Below are 17,328 nucleotides of genomic sequence, written 5' to 3'. Positions count from 1 at the left end.
CACTAAAGCAAGATTACTGTCCCATTTGTGCATCTTTGTTATGAAGCTCCATTACATATCCACTAGGCCACTATTCAGACAATTTGAAATTAAAAAGAAAGACAATATTTAATAAGGAGTTAAGAGTCCACTACAAAGATTTTGCTGGTGATTTCAGAACTCTTTTGGTCTTGTTAAAAACATCCCAGACATATGTGTCTGAAGTCATGAAGATGAAAGGGGATTACAGAATGGGTCAATTTCAGAACAGATGGTTTCTATTGCAAATCTATATCTAGAAAAAATATATGGATTCCAGTGACTTGCAAATAACTTTTTCTATAACGGGATTCCATGACATCATAAGCTACAATGCTTCAATAGTTCTTGGCATCATGGGAGGAGCACAAAGGGCACATTTTATTCAATTCAAACAGTTCCTGTGACAAACCCAGAGTTTATGGTGGCTGCTTTAAGTTTCTGCTTGGCTACAATTGTACTGCACTCCCTTCCCCCAAGTTGAGAGAGCAGCAGCAGCAACAACTGCATAGCTCTCAGCTATTACATGGCAAAATAGGCTCATCTCTATCACATGCCATCTCAAAATACCCAATGCGGTTCATGCTAGGTCAACCCTTGTTGTTCACTAGTGGTATTTTAATGTCTGGATATAATAAGGTGCATCGGTTTGAACAATATTCAATACGTCAGATTTTGGTTAGAAAACTGCTGAACAGCTACTTCACATTTTTATTCCCTTATATTTCTAGTATTGTGGTATTGTGAAATTGTGCAGCTTTGCCAAAATTAAAACAAAGATAGATACCAAAATCAAACATTTATGACGGCAGCTAATAAGTTTCAGTAATGACACATTTACCACTGTGGTCACATGAAAGATTACCATCCGCAGCTTTGTGAATCACCAGCAACGTAAAATCTTGAGGAATTGGATGGCTTACTGCTCATGTTATTAAATCCATTTGGAGAAACATGGGTCACGTGAACTGAAGAGGCAAATTATTTGCAACATAGAAGATTTCTGCTAATGCAAAGGAACTTTCCCTTCCTCTCCTCCTTTCCTGCAGCTCCCCAAAATCTGCTTTGGAGTGTTCTCCAGAAAAGATTCCGGGGTGAGAACAGTAAAACAAAGTCCCACTTTGGATGAAAGTCTGCTTGTGCACTGAAATAATCAGATATCACTCACCATCAAATTTAATACACAAAGTTCAAATTATCCCTGCACATCTTAGAAAATACTTGCATGGGCATTTTTTATTTATTTATTTATTTATTTATTTAGATGAATGGGTGCACTGATTCCAACCTTTCCTTATCAACAAACCACAGCATGTTCCAAACTCAATCTAAGCTAGCTCCATATTCATGGGATTACACAAACGTTATGGTTTCCTGTGGTCTATCCCCAGCAGTGCCCATTAGTATGACACCTTCTTTATATATGAACAAAGTAGGATATACTGTACATGTAAAAATCATTCAAAAAAAATTCAAGCCGATTCTGTCTTTTTCTGGCAGCAACAATAAACTGTCAGCATTTTACTAGTGAAAATAGCAATTAATGAGATTTTTGAGAAGGAAAAGTCTCTTGACAATTTGGAATGGATGCAGAAAATTATAAACCATCCCCACCCCCCAAAAAAGTTCCAGTTTGTCTCTAAGGAAGTCTCTTCTTTACTTTCAACTCAAAATGCTTCAAAACACTAGAATGGTCCTTTAAAATTGCAAGATTTAGAAGAATAAACTAACAGATAATGATAATAATAGGAACTAAAAGAGAGGTGACTCCAATATGAAGGTCAGGAATAAGTGTCCATGGTCATCTTCAGATATTTAAAATCCTTACTTTTGATTGAAAGATATGTGAACACTGCCAAAACTCTTTGCTCTAGGCCCTCCGAAACACAACTGATAGACAAAATACTGCACGTGCACTGCATCCCAAATTGATGCAATAGTAGAACAGAGCAATAAATCGTACAGCAATAAAATCCTGTACTGAAACATTTCCATTCTCATTAAAATAGGCTACATTTGTATTAAGGAAAACTGAATACCAAGCTGGAGACTAAATTGCATGCCTTCTTTGATCTAGCTTCCTAACAAAACAAGATTTGAGATTTCTGAAGCATCTGCATGCTATGAGTCATTATTTCAACTTTTTCTGTTGAATGATAAATAAAATCCTGCAAAGAACTACTCACACCGTAAAGCCTTTTTCAACTTGAAAGGCCTACGTTATTTTGAAAGTTCTGTAAATAGAAACTGCACTCTTTAGTTTAGATCCATTTCATTTGTGTTGGCTGAATGGCATAAAGAAAGTGAAATCCACTTGGAAATCCACCATTGGCCATTTCCCGGTCTCAAGAGATTGCCAAGTCTGAAGCAATAGCAGGAAGACATGCTACAGTCCTTCAGGGCAGCCTCAATTCTGTCAGCCAGAAGACTTAGCACAACTCCTTTCCTGATTAGAAGTTGCAGCTTCATTATGTCTTGCTATTGTGGTAGCTTTGTTAAAATAGAATCACAGATTTGGAAGGTACACCAGAGGTCATCTATAATCAACCTTCTGACAATGCAGGAAATCCACTGCTGTAGCATCCCTGATAGGTGACTATCCAGCCTCTGTTTAAAAAAACAACAACCCAATGCAACCTCTGTTGTGTTTAAAAAGAAAAAGAAAACCAATGCAAGGGAGCCCATCACCTACCAAGGCAATCCATGCCACTGTCATTCCATTTTCCCAATGTGAAACTGTTAGTTTGCATTCTACGATCTGGAGCAAGAGAAAACTAATTTCTTCTGCCATTTATGTAGCAGGCAGCCTTTCAGATATTTGACTATGGCTATTATCTCTTCTCCAAGCTAAACACACCCAACTTCTTCAACTGTTCTTCATAGGGCATGATCTTCAGACCCCTTACCATCTTTGTCACCCTTCTTGCGACATGTTCCAGTTTGTTAGTCTCTTTCTTTAACTGCAGTACCCAGACCTTGATACAGTACTCCAGGAGAGGTCTAACCAAACCAGAATAGACTGGTACCATTATTTATTATGAACTGGATGTTATTTCTTGTGATTCTGTGGAACTGCATTCACATTTCACTTGTGGACATCCTGTACTGTTGTCAAGTTTTGTGCCACCCATTCTATGTTTGTGCATCTTATTTTGCCTAACTAGGTGCAAAACTTTACATTAAACTCTGGTTAGAGTGTGCTGATGATAATACCAAGGTCGTATGGAAAGCTGCATATTCCTGCATTGCAGGGGGTTGGACTAGATGATCCTCAGGGTCCATTCCAACTCTATAATTCTATTATTCTAATATCATTTTGGAAATCACTACAAATTAATTTGGGTCCGCCTGACCCATTCTAGTGATTTTTAGCTGCCTCGATTCAATCTGTGTTTGGCACAGATAGTTACCAGTCAGCCTAATTCAGTTCATGATTTGGACAAATGTGTTGCACAATACCATAAAACATGCATTTCCATGAAAAAAGATTTAGTAAAGGGTAATTTTACGCATATACTCAAAAACCAAAAATTACGAACAAATCTGGTTCTTTTACCTAGAATTACAGGCTCAGAAGAATTAACTAATGTGCAATTCTTATTTAATAACTTTACGAAACCTCTAAAGCTGGCTGAAGTTTTGAGATTGCTTCTAGTGTTCCGATTTTAAAAGCATGTAACTTTCTTAATAACTTTTCCTGCAAATGTTGGCTTTGCTATAAGGACATGAAAATGAGCCATAAGAACTTGACTATGTACTTCAGGCCTAGAGACTATGTTTTGCAGATGTTTTCTGGTTGCCATAGTAGCTTCTGAATTTGTCTCTTTCAATATGAAGTTGGTAACCTCGTTTTAAAAAATGACAAGAGTCAATCTTGTAGTATGCTGCTTCATCAGAAAAAATACTGACCAGTTAAAAATAAAAAAAAACTATTTTTATTTCTCTTTTGGATGATAACATAACCAGATATCCAGTGTTAGTATTAACATATACATAATCTTAAAAAGCCAGACCATGACATTTTACACAAGCCAAAATGAGTGCTTCAAATGTGCCAAAAATTCTTGCTTTCCAGGTGCCAGAAATCAAAAGTCTTTTTGCCTTGTGTTTGAAAATTTCCCACTGAATTTTTTAATTTTTTTAATTTTTTGCTGTTCTGAAGTTGTCTTATAGATTTAAGCAAAAGAGCTCTTCTCACTAGTGAATTGAAAGGTTTCATACCCTTGTTAATAATGCCCATTGTTGCTTTTAGAAGTCTTTTTCTGAGTCTTTGTGGATATATACATCATGCCATGAAGATCTATCACAGTCATACTCATATACCATATGTGTGAACTTGATGTGAATGTGTTATCTCATTCCTTTTTCCTCACTTCCTGGCTTCACTCACAGCTCTTCTCATAACACAATGTAGTCTACTATCACCATATGGTAATGACCGTATCAAAATGGATTGAATGAAGAACTCTAGCGTCTGCTCAGATCTCAAGCCTCAAAATCATGCTTGCCCAATTCACATTGGTCTATGATCCAAGCATGCACTCAGTTTTCCATACAACAGAATTTGCATGGATCTCATGCAATATACCATCAATTCAGATTTATTATCATGTTGAGCTGGCTTCAGGCACCAGGCCCATTGGCAGACTAACTCTGTGTTACAAAGATGTCTGGATCAACCCAGAATCCTTTGCAGATGACCACAGTGCCTAGAGACAGACATACATGTCATGTATCCATGGCAGTGACCAGAAGAGGAATGACCACTAGGAGGATCACAGAGAGAAGAAATGCCATGCTGCATCTGCAGCAGCATAATCAGACACCTACATCTGCCCCAGCTGCAACTAAACATGTCTCTCCCATATCGGTCTCTACAGGCACAGCAGGCACAGCAACTTTCCAACAGTTTGGCTTCACCCCCAAAGGAACACTCCTCCATTGCTGACCACATAACACTAGTAATAACACAATTACACTGTCTGCCGATACATTCCGAGGCCCAATATAAGCTGCAGGTTTTAACATATAAACCCTTATGCGACTTAGAGCCACCACAAAATGACTGACTGCCTTTCCCAACAAGAATACATCCAGACTATGTTCATCCAGACCTTACAAATGTTTTCTGGGGCCCTTCCCAATGAAGCCCTACCCCTGAGAAAGTGCCTTTTTGGTTGTGGCTGTCTGCCAATGGAATGTTTTCCCAAGTGAGGCTCACCTGGTGCAGCATCTTATTGGCACCAGATGAAGATTTTCCTCTTCACCTGGGCATTTGATGGAATTTGAAAAGTTTCTAAAGTTGATTGTAAATTACTTGAAGTCTTGTGTTAAATGACTTACAAAAGAGAATAAATAAAGATATTAAGTCTTTTAAGTTCAACAAGAGGATAGTTGAACTGTTTACAGTCAAAGATTCTCACCTCTGCAATCATCCTGTTAGTGTCTCCTAAGAAAAGAAGGTTCAGTGCTTCCTCCTCATTGGTTGCTTGCTGCAAAGAGAGATGTTTCAGATGAATGTTCTGATCAGGATCTTCCATTATTGTCACCTTTCTAGAAGAAGAAGAAGAGGAGGAGGAGGAGGAGGAGGAGTTAGGATTTGATATCCCGCTTTATCATTACCCTAAGGAGCCTCAAAGCGGCTACCAATCTCCTTTCCCTTCCTCCCCCACAACAAACACTCTGTGAGGTGAGTGAGGCTGAGAGACTCCACTGCTCTTAACCACTACACCATACTGGCTCTACAATACAGTGGTGCCTCGCAAGATGAAAAGAATCCGTTCCGCGAGTCTCTTCGTCTTGCGGTTTTTTTCGTCTTGCGAAGCAAGCCCATTAGCGGATTAGCGCTATTAGCGGTTTAGCAGCTATTAGCGGCTATTAAAGGCTTAAGGGATTAGCGGATTAGCTGCTAAAAGGCTATTAGCGGCTATTAAAGGCTTAAGGGATTAGCGGATTAGCTGCTAAAAGGCTATTAGCGGCTTAGATCAGCTGTTAAGAGGCTTAGCGATCAGCTGTTAAGTGGCTTAGCGAACAGCTGTTAAGCGGCTTAGGGGCTTGGGGAAAGGGGGGGGAGGGAAAAAAACCCCCAGGAATCGCAAGACATTTTCGTCTTGCAAAGCAAGCCCATAGCAAATTCGTTTTGCGAAGCACCTCCAAAACGGAAAACCCTTCCGTCTAGCGGGTTTTCCGTCTTGCGAGGCATTCGTCTTGCGGGGCACTACTGTACAATAAAATAAAATAAAACCACAAGATTTAAGTAAAGCTTAATGTCGGCATTTGGAGTACAAAATATATTGCAGCCCTTTTAAAGAATCCATAGTGTATTTTGTGAATAAGTAAATGCACAGATATCCTGGATTTATGTTTCCCCCCCTGAACATAGAATCATAGAATCTTAGAGCTGGAAGGGACACAAGGGTCATGTAGTCCAACCCCCCGCAATGCAGGACTCTCAGTTAAAGCAACCCTCAGGTTGTGTCTCTTGGAGAAAAGAAATTTCCCAGGTGTTCATATCAGAACTACCAAAAAACAACAACTGTGCAACACTGCAGTTAATATTTGCACCTTGAGACAGGCCTTTGAAACATTTCATAGGCAATGTGGTGATGGTTTTCCCCACCCTCAGAATAAATCCTTTCATTTCCCCCTTTATCTTTGGTTTTATTTCCTTTCTTCCACTTAAAGATTGGCCCTAATTCAAGAATGACAGGCTACAGCATAAAACATGAACTAATAAGGATCATGACACAATTATAATATACAAGCGAAAAAAATCTTGGGACAGTTCTAATAATGCAGTAGGCAATATGCTATTACTAACTGGCCTCGCTACATCACTGCCCCCTGCAAAAAAAATAAAAAATGCTGATCAAAGAGGCATGCCTTCAGCTGACATCTAAAGCTAAACATTGTTGTCTGTACCTCAGAAGTGAGTTTGTACCTCAGTCAGAAGAGAGGGCAGTCCATTAATGGGATGCCACCACTGAGAAGGCTCTATCCCATTTTACTTGACCAGAGGGAAAAGAAGGGCCTCCACCACACAGATGTTCCTTTCAGCATTTGGGCCCCAAGATGCTTAGGGTTTTATGTAAACTTAACAAAGAGAAGACTTTATGGTTGTGGAACTTGTAGACCTCATCTGGACCTGAGATTGTGCATGACTGTGTGTGTGCCTTACCAAAACAAGTCCTCATATGTTAGGTTTTCTTACTAGCTTGGCTGATGCAACCAAAGAATTTGTACAGTACAACTTGGCTAATTCTGTTTTATGCATATTCCACCCAGCTTTAAAGAAGTCTACAAATTCCATCTACTTAGCCAAATGAAAACATTCTTTGTTTATAGAAAAAACAAAAATCCTGCTTCTGCCTCCTCTCCATCATTATGTATAAGTTAGCAGTACTTTTCCATATCAAGGTCCAAGTTAAGACTAATTCTTATGGATTTTAAACATTTCTACCTGTACTGGAGGAATGGAGACAACTTTATATAGATATAAAGCTAGCAGCAGCAACTTGAATTATGAGAAACAATATACTGAACAGTATTAATAGTTTCCTCTATCACTTTTTTTTTTTTTTTGAGAGGGACAGTTTGACACAGGAAACCATCAACATAACACTATCTAATCAAACTCATATATTTTTCTGCCACTATGGAAAAAGTTGTACCTATTGGTAGAAAAAAAAAAAGAAGCCAGAATGAGACAGGGTGCAAAAATCCAAGTGTCCAGTAGGAATATTTGTTAGGTCTAATTTTCTTAACTGCCAATGGTGACCAGAAATCTCTATTTCTGCAGCCCTTTTCAAATCACAGATATTCTTTGTTTTAGATGTATCTGTGAAAAAATGACATCTCTGTAAATTCAGGACTCTTTTCAGAATCCACAGCAACCCCCATTAAATACACATTTTAACTCAATTGTTCCCACTAAATGAATGCGATCCAACATAATGCTAAACTGACACATTTACTTTCTAAAAGGTATGGGAAAGGAAATACATTGAGAATAACCACACCTAAATCTGAAAGCACTTGTGGATTTTTAAAAAGAAAAATGTAACTGCGTATCTAATGAAGGCTGGATTTTTTTTGGGGGGGGGGGGGAATGAAAAGATTTGTGATTTTCAAAAATGTTTCACTCACGGCAAATCTTCTAGTTTGGAGGCTTCATGTCGCGGGTCCAGCAGATCATAACCACACTCATTATAAATTTCTAAGTAGGAAATATGTGTTGTGTATACTTTGCTGCTATCCTGAATTGGAAGAAAAATAAAAAGATGGGATCAATAGTTATCTAAAAACCTAGGATACACTGACAGTACATATTTTGTGTTGTTTACCTTCTTACAGTATGTCCTTCTTTGAAAGATTTACACACATTATTAGAAGGTGGTTTCCCCCCCATTTTTAATTATAATGTTCCATTATAAGCATTTTGACATACTGAGAAAGACAGTAATAAAATTAAGAATAAAACATGGTAAGACTATAATAAAAGAGCAACAGCAGTACAACTGGTTACTTATTAACCTTCCTCAAAATATGTTATCACATTTATTTAATGGTTCCATACTTGTACAAATATATACCGGTATGTTCCATGTTTCTGTGAGTAAATCTGTCTGCATTCTCCTCTTGAATTGCTTTGTTGGCTCAGACAATCTGAAAACTGATGGGGAGCAGAAAATAATAGTCTGCTGAGAACCTACAATCTTTCATTTGGGAGAGAACCCAAGAAAGGCATCTTCCCCTTTGGACCCACATGGGGAACAGCACCACTTCTCACTGCTTTAGGTAGATATCGATATCGGGGTGACATCAGCCACCAGCTCCCTAATCTCCATGTGCATCTTTGAACCTTCAGATTAAAGAAATGGCGCATAATTGCCATTATTAATAGGTCTGAAAGCAAAGGGTCAAGAATTAATGTGAGCTTACAGAGATCAGCAACAAGCAGCACAGCATTACCAATGATGGACAAGGATCAATGAAAGATAGCTTGCTGTCCATTACCAATGCTTCTTTGCAATGTGCTTCCTCAAGAGAATACCGGTTGTGTTCTACGTTGTGCCCATCAGTTCATGTAGGACAGTGGAGAGCCCAATAGGCCTAGCAGTGCCTCACAGACACTAATATACATCCTAGATTGCACCATACTTATTTGCAACTCGTAGAGGTTCCCTGGCAGAATGTCAATGTGGAAAGGGTTCTCTGAATGTACAAAGCCTGAAAACAACTCATATTGCCCCTTTGTTTGGGTATGGAATATGCTCCTATCAACCAAGGATGGCTCACTGAGGTGGTGAGTTATTTTCTATTTTGCTAGGCTGCCCGTTGTAGGAAGACATGGAAGGCTAAGGATATTACAAATATTTGGGCAGGACAACTCACTGTTACTTTTTCCCCTTTGCCATGGATTCCGAATTACAAGGGGCAGCACCTCTCCAAAGCTACACATTTTCCACTCCTACCATGCCACCAAAATGCCATGGTTGGTGTTTCCGCAAACATTATTCAAACCATACACAAAAAACTGGGCTTGGCGGAGTAAGAGAGAAATGTGTATCCATCTCAGTGATTCCTTCAGTGTCTTTAGACTGAGCTTTGCATTCTGAGTACCTTGGATTTAACATACAGTTCCTTCAAGATAATCCACATTTCAGTAAATTTACAGTAATAAGCTTTCCACTAGCTGTTTCTAACACAGCAAGGTAAAAGGGGGGAGCAGATGGTGCTGTGATCTAAACCACTGAGCCTCTTGGGCTTGCCAATCAGAAGGTCGGTGGTTCAAATCCCCGTGATGGGGTGAACTCCCATTGCTCTGTCCCAGCTCCTGCCAACCTAGCAGTTTGAAAGCACACCAGTGCACATAGATAAACAGGTACTGCTGCAGTGGGAAGGTAAACGACATTTCTGTGCGCTCTGGTTTCCATCACGGTGTTCCATTGTGCCAGTAGCGGTTTAGTAATGTGGGCCACATGACCCAGAAAGCTGTCTGTGGACAAACACCAGTTCCCTTGGCCTGAAAGTGAGATGAGCGCCACAACCCCAGAGTCACCTTTGACTGGAATTAACCATTCAGGGGTCCTTTACCTTTTACCTTTACCTAACACAGCAGTTAGAAGAAAACTGAGCTGGAAGTTGCATGCACCTCTCAGGGTATGCACATAAGCTAGGACCTCCAACCAGGAAGAGATGGGAGAGTGCCAGCTCCCTGCCTAATGTGCAAGAATATATTGAATCTAGCTTTGCCTAGCTAGAGATCCCATATGTGGGACCACAGACCATGAAGACCCATTCCAGTACTAAACTGAGGCAATCTAGTAAGTGAATTTTTTTTCCTTTTTAAAAATTCTAACCTTTTAAACCCACTTATGTATATATTCAGACTAGTTCTATGCCACCTTTCTGCCAAACAGAGATACTGGTCAGGGCTTATAAACCAAAAACTTAACTCAGTTGCAACTTGGATGAACAAGCAGTGACAGTAAATAATATCCGAGAGTTTCAGCTCAGAAGGACATAAATGTTCCACTTTGGCTTTGCCTCTATTGGTTAATGAGGTGATACAACTGATATTTCAACATATAAACAGAATTTCATTTTCTCTTTTGTGGAATATGGCAAAATACCAAGGTCCTTTCATTTCCTGTTGCAGAAGAATCATTCCCAGACTGTCACATCCTATTTGACAAGAATACTAACCTCTTCATTAACTTATCAGTTCTCAATCAGTTTAATAAAGTTTCTACAGTGCTTTGTTCCCTAGATCCAATTAACAAAATCCTTTACTTCAAGTTTCATCTTGTTTGAGGGAGTATAACGCTAAGCTCAAACCTGTATTCCAACTATTACTAAGAAAAAATACTAAATGCAAAGCAGATTGCTACTCAGAATGATAGGGCCAGTGCAGACATACTCTCAGCCATGGTTAAGAGAGCATGAGGAAGCCACATAATTACATGCTCCTTTTAGCCATTTTAGGGGGGAGAAACGGTAACTGAATTAGTCAAAGGATGCAGAAAAATCTAAAATATACAAGGAATCCAAAGAAACAGGTGCAATAAACTAAAGTAAAATTGGGAATTTCACAGTAACTAACCTAATCCTAAATATATTCATATGGAAGTAAGGTCACATTAATAATAACAGGATTTACTTCCATTTTAGAGGATTTAGGAACACAGAACACTGTATCTCATAATTCAGCCATGTCTGTAACCAGCATAGCAATGAACATTCACCAGCAGCGCCACCTGTGGAGCAGCTGTGAGCTGTGTCCTATGAATGGCATTCACCCTTCAAGGTCTTTGATGGGATCTTGTTAACTTGTCCTTTTGGTCCAGATACCATTTTTAACAGATCTAAAAATGTTAAATTCAAAACAGATGGGAAAGAGTCTCTTGAGAAAAATACATTTCTGCACAAAATATTTTAATTGCATTTTTACTGTTCACAGATTTACCTGGTTCATGTGGTCTGCAGCTGCAGTTACACAAAGAAAGTTGCCTAATATCTACCCTTTCTTTGCTCAGACAGAATCAATGAACCAACCTCTTGCATATCATTCATAAGTATTTCTTTATTGAACAATAAAAAGGCCCACAAAAATCAGAGAGAATTTTGGACATTTCTGTCTCTGAATACTTAACAGTTCAGCAATAATGTTTTAATACATTTTTAAGACAGACTGCGTATCTGGTTCTGAACCAGTCTTCTACAGAATCTAAATCAGTTTATCGTGAGTGGTTTGAAATTATATCTCCAAGGACTGATATCTCAGCCTTATTGAGGTTTTAATGACTAAATGAACCCTGGCAGCAAAAACCAAAAGGTTAAAAATGAAATGAAAACATATTTAACATCTTAAAACCAATTAAAAATATCTAAAAATTAAGAACATTTAAAAACTTTTAATAACAATTGCATAACATCCCCACACAGATAATAATTTCAAGACAACCAAATATCATGATAAAATCAGTATTGCTTTCCTCAGCTGTATAATTATATTAGGAAATGAAATATTTTAAAGAAAAATGATCAGAGAGAATGGCCTGTACCTTCTGCAACTGCTGAAATATGTAAGATAGTGTCCGTGGAATTATGCCCCTATCACTGTAACGTTCTGCTCCTCCTGTTATGGTAAAGGTCTTGCCGCTGCCCGTCTGTCCATAAGCAAATATGGTGCCATTATAGCCAGCTAGAGCACTGAAAGTGGAGGAATAAATATGTTATCTATGGAATATAAACATTGGTTTATAAACTTTCATTCTCTGATTAGTGTAGCCATGGAAATCTTTGCTGGCATGACTGGATATTCCTTACATCTTCTAAAATGGAAAATAATGTCAACCTTTTCCAAACAATTTCCCTTAATTTAACACATTTTTAAATGTTTTCGTGAATATATGCATTTTTATACACACTTACCCCAATGTATGCAATTTTGTACATGTTACTTGGCTGGAGAACTGCACAGCAAAATTCAATGAAGTGCAAATTTTGAAGGCGGGCTGCGCTTTGATTCTCATATTGTGCTGCAAAGTGTGAATCTGGTAGCTTCACCTTTAAATGTGAACTGAAGCAAATCCCCCCTCAATCCCCACTGGAGATACAGTGTGATTTTTAGCAGTAGCAAACTGTATGGGGAAAAAGATGGCTGCCCCCATCTTCTTGAAGCCATTTTTACATTTAAACAGGTTTTTAAAAGAAGAATGGAGTAAAAAACTCCTTAGAGCACCTTGCAATTGATTCCTCCCTCCTTGGTAAAAAAAACACACCAAAAACCTTATTGCTACCTGGCAAACATCACTGATTAACCCTCTTCCAATTGTCAGGGGGGGAATTTCCAAAGAAGGAGAGGGATCCCTTTTCACAGTCCGAGTTTTATACTAGCTTTTGAGTACACTGTTTTAGAAGACACCAATCACCATTTCCAATTTCACAAAAATAAAGTTCTAAATGCAGAAGACAGAGATCAGCGCAAAATGTAGCCATAGGTTGCAAAAAGGTATCCTACATACCTTCTCTGATAATTAACATATATAAAGATTTTTCTTGGGTAGAAATATACATACAGAGTCTTTGTTTTCAAGTCACATTCAAAGCGAGACATTACTGCTGTAAGCAATATGTGGCTGGGGGAAAGAGAAGCGGGAAGAGAGAGGGAAGATAGTAAAGTTTCATTATTGTGCATAGTCTATGAAGGAATCACTACCTTTTCTTGGCAATGTGAGAGACCAGAAGGCCCAGGGAGTGGTTTGCAGTGTGTTGTTTGGTGGGGGGAGGGTGTTGCTGGATGAGATAAACCAGGCATCCCCAACCTGTGGCCCTCCAGATGTTTTGGCCTACAACTCCCATGATCCCTAGCTAACATGACCAGTGGTCAGGCATGATGGGAATTGGAGTCCAAAACATCTGGAAGGCTGAAGGTTGGGGGTGCCTGAGATAAACCATATCAACTGTATGCTGTCTCGGGGGTGGGGGTTTGATCCCTGTCTTGTTGACTTGCATATGTAATGATGAATTATGGCTTCTCCCATAATTATATCATATTCCTGACATCATATCAATGGAAACATTTCAGCTTGATGAAGTCATCATTCTCTTGATAAGACTTACTAGTTTTCAAAAGAAGAATGTATTTGGTTTGTTCAGCTCAAATACTCAACATATGTTATGTAAAAGAAGAGGGGGAAAGTATTTTTGTGCACTCTGTTTATGAGTAAAGTTATAAATAAGCCATGCTAAAAAAAAAAAAAGCAAAACCTTCCTTTTCTTCCCTAGGAGGATGGGGCCATGTGTAGGTCAACAGTGAGTCTGGTGCCATGAGAGAGGCAAAAGGCCTCCAACTCATTTATCTGGAAGCCTAAGCATTTGCCAGATGGCTCAGCGTAATCTACAATAGCAAAATGTCAAAGAAAAGAACACAATAAGATGCCAAAGAAAGCCAGTATCTGCTGAAAACAAAAATACCAGAATTGTCAGAAGTATTTGTTTTCTGCCTGGTTATTAGGCATATATTCCACCTTTGTTTCAAAAAGAAGTCATGGGGAGGTGTTCTATGTTATATCATGTTGTCAGCGTGAAACAGTTGTTTGTCCACTTTAGGATTAGCAGAATATTTTCGAACTTCGTCGCATTGCACTGAAACTGGGCAATTCTTGAGTGATCAGTTTCTTGGGCTTGGTCCTCACATTCTCACAACTTCTTACTCTGTCTTGCTGTAATTCAATGCTTCTGCAGTTTACTAAACCAGATTTTTTGTTGTTACATCTAAAGTGCAAAACGGTAATTTAATCTCAGTTTACAAAATGTGATATGAAAGCTGGCTCCGCTTAAACTAGGATACGACTCTTTAGCCACATTTAGAACTGTCAGAGTTTCTGGACTATCTTTGATGTTCACTCCAAGATAAACTACAATCATTCAAGATGGGACAGAGATTGAGGATAGGTAGATATTCTCTAGGGAAGAGCGCATGTGGCATACTAGTTGAAGCTAGTAAAAGGTTCTTGTGGACACTACCACTACCTGAGTATCCAAGAGCAGGGATAGATCCAGGAATACTCCCATATTGTACATCAGCTGAGTCAATGAAAGTGTAACCCTGCACAGAACAGCTTGCACATCTATTCCAATGTCAGGTTTAAACTTGCCTGGATGGAGCTTCAGTTTATTCACCCTCATCATGTCCAAATTGCCCCAAATGAAAGTCATTCCCGCATGGTATGGAACAATACCAAGAAGCTATTCTGAGACTGGAGGGGGAAGAATTTCTGTTTTGTAAAAAAATGATATTTGTCTAGTTACGCTGGGTGGGGAATAATGGTGGTGGTGGTGGTGATGCCAGCAAAACTTAAAAATCCAGCCAATTGCCATCACAAGAAGATATGGATTAGGACAGTGATGGCCAAACTTGGCTCTCCAGCTGTTTTGGGACTACAACTCCCACCATCCCTAGCTAACAGGATCAGTGGAAAGGGATGATGGGAATTGTAGTCCCAAAACAGCTGGAGGGCCATCACTGGATTAAGAGAAGAAAGAGTTGAGGAACTAGCAAAAGGAGAGTTGGGTAGAGAAAGAATGCTAGGCAACCACTTGCAGAGTACCACTTATTCTGCAGATGCCCTTTTTGGAAGTTACAATGTGACTAGAGACTGGAATGCTTTTCTCTTAGGTAGTTGAGCTTTAAAATGGTTACAGAATTGCTTTATTTAGTTAATTATGTCTGTATCTCAAACAGAAACACATCAAAGACATAATCTTAAAAAAGTAACCATGCTAAAATGAACTGTAGCAAGTTTTTGTCATCCTACAAAGTGTCATAGTAAGGCATTCATGAATTTGTGACAGGGTAGCATGTTGTACAGATATATAAAAGATGGTTACATTTCTCTCCCTAGATTCAGGAGAGGCATGTTACTTTGGCAATATAAACCTAACTGAGTAATCCTTCATGGGCCAAATCTGATTTCAACAGACTTAAAAGAAATGAGGGAATTCTGATTGGAGAACACAAAGACTTTGAAGTACTGAGTTAAAATAATCAAGTTAAAAATACAGTGGTACCTCGGGTTACATACGCTTCAGGTTATATACGCTTCAGGTTACAGACTCCGCTAACCCAGAAATAGTGCTTCAGGTTAAGAACTTTGCTTCAGGATGAGAACAGAAATCGAGCTCCGGCAGTACGGCAGCAGGAGAAGGCCCCAATGGCTAAAGTGCTGCTTCATGTTAATAACAGTTTCAGGTTAAGTACGGACCTCTGGAATGAATTAAGTACTTAACCCGAGGTACCATTGTAAATGGTAAAAATTGCCACTTTATAAGAGAGACCTTGAATGGGTAAATGGGGCCTTTGGACCAAAAGAATCTTAACTGCTCCTGCATTATATACAGTCCTGCATTAGCCGTTAAATGAGGTGGTCCTTCAATAACCATGGAAAGAGGTGAAACAGAGGAAAAGCACAAAGGTAGATACTGTGGAACCTTGGTTCTCGAACTTAATGAGTTCTGGGAGTCCATTTGACTCCCAAAATGGTTCACAAACCAAGGCACGGCTCCCAATTGGCTGCAGGAGCTTCCAGTAGTCAAGTGGAATCCTCATCAGTCGTTTGGCTTCTGTGAAAAATTTTCACAAACCAGAACACTAACTTTTGGGTTTGCAGCATTCAGGAGCCAAAACGTGCGAGTACCAAGGTACAACTGTACATACAAATTTTATTTTTCACTAAAGAACTAATCAAGTCTTGAGGTATTTCAAGCTTTTATTCAGGGAGCTTCTTTATTTTTGGCTAAAAATAAACTGGAGATCAAAGTATGTAAAATACATGCTGATGAAAGTTGTCAACTATTAATATTTCAGTCACACCCCTTCTCTAAACTATTTTTCTGGCATCTTTGTACTTCCATTCTATCCATCATAGACACCCTTTAGAACCAGAGTGAAATATGGCATAGTACTGACTACTTCAACTTTCAAGTAGTAATGCTTATGAGAAACATAAATGTTTTCAAGGAGATACATTTAAATATCTTTCCTCATTTGGAGATAAAAGTTATTTTCATTAAAATAAACAAAATATCTCATTATTACATCCTTTGTCTCCCTGCCAAATCTGTAGCATAAACCCTATTTAGCAATGTTCTTCATTTCACGGATATGTGCAGTTCTTTATATATATACACTTAGTAGTATGGATTTTTTTCAGTGCAAATACATACTGCATACATTTTTTCCACAAAAGCTGTCAGACATTGGCCTGAAAAAGATGTGCAGTGTTTATAATTTAAGCAGTTTACATTAATCTGAATGCTTGGGCAATCTGGATTTTGTGTCAAAATAAATCTTAAAAGATACTATGCCTTATAATAGCAGTTTGAGGGAAAACATAGTAATCCTTGATACAATTTCAGATCTGTGGCTCCATAGCTGAGTGTCTTTTTTTTTTTTAACCCACTTTAATCTTTATAGTTCTGACACTTCATTTTTCAGTGAGATTTAAAAAGGAGAAAATAAAACAAACCCAAAACATGCTAAATAAAAACCCTATAATCATGTCAAAGTGGTATTCAAAAAGGGCATTATTTTCTTCCCCCACCATGCTGCAAATAGACTCTACCGACCTCGATGTCAAGCCACCTACACGAATAAGAAGGATGTGATGCATGTTTGTCTATTGTATGGCTTCACCACTGCTTACTAAGGGATATCAAAAGATAGTAATGCCTCCCAGTATATCATTAGTTCTCAACTGCTAAGCCATTGGCTGGAACAAACTATGGACCATCCTGCTAGTTCCA

General features: G+C 38.7%; 1 protein-coding gene across 3 annotated transcripts in view; it reads right to left on the bottom strand.

Moving 5' to 3' along the window:
- The window catches only part of KIF6 (kinesin family member 6), a 149,733-nt gene that overhangs the window by 121,126 nt on the left and 11,279 nt on the right, over positions 1-17,328 (bottom strand). For all 3 annotated transcript variants that reach the window (XM_083434456.1, XM_083434457.1, XM_083434458.1), the window contains exons 4-6: positions 12,084-12,231; positions 8,164-8,273; positions 5,442-5,571 (exon numbers count right to left, since the gene is read on the bottom strand). In XM_083434456.1, the coding sequence (XP_083290582.1) occupies positions 5,442-5,571; positions 8,164-8,273; positions 12,084-12,231 (388 nt within the window). The remainder of the gene's footprint in view (positions 1-5,441; positions 5,572-8,163; positions 8,274-12,083; positions 12,232-17,328) is intronic.

Source organism: Podarcis tiliguerta (assembly GCF_965153285.1).
Source record: "Podarcis tiliguerta genome assembly, chromosome: 3".
Taxonomy (NCBI): Eukaryota; Metazoa; Chordata; class Lepidosauria; order Squamata; family Lacertidae; genus Podarcis; species Podarcis tiliguerta.
This window is presented reverse-complemented; position numbering and strand designations above follow the sequence as displayed.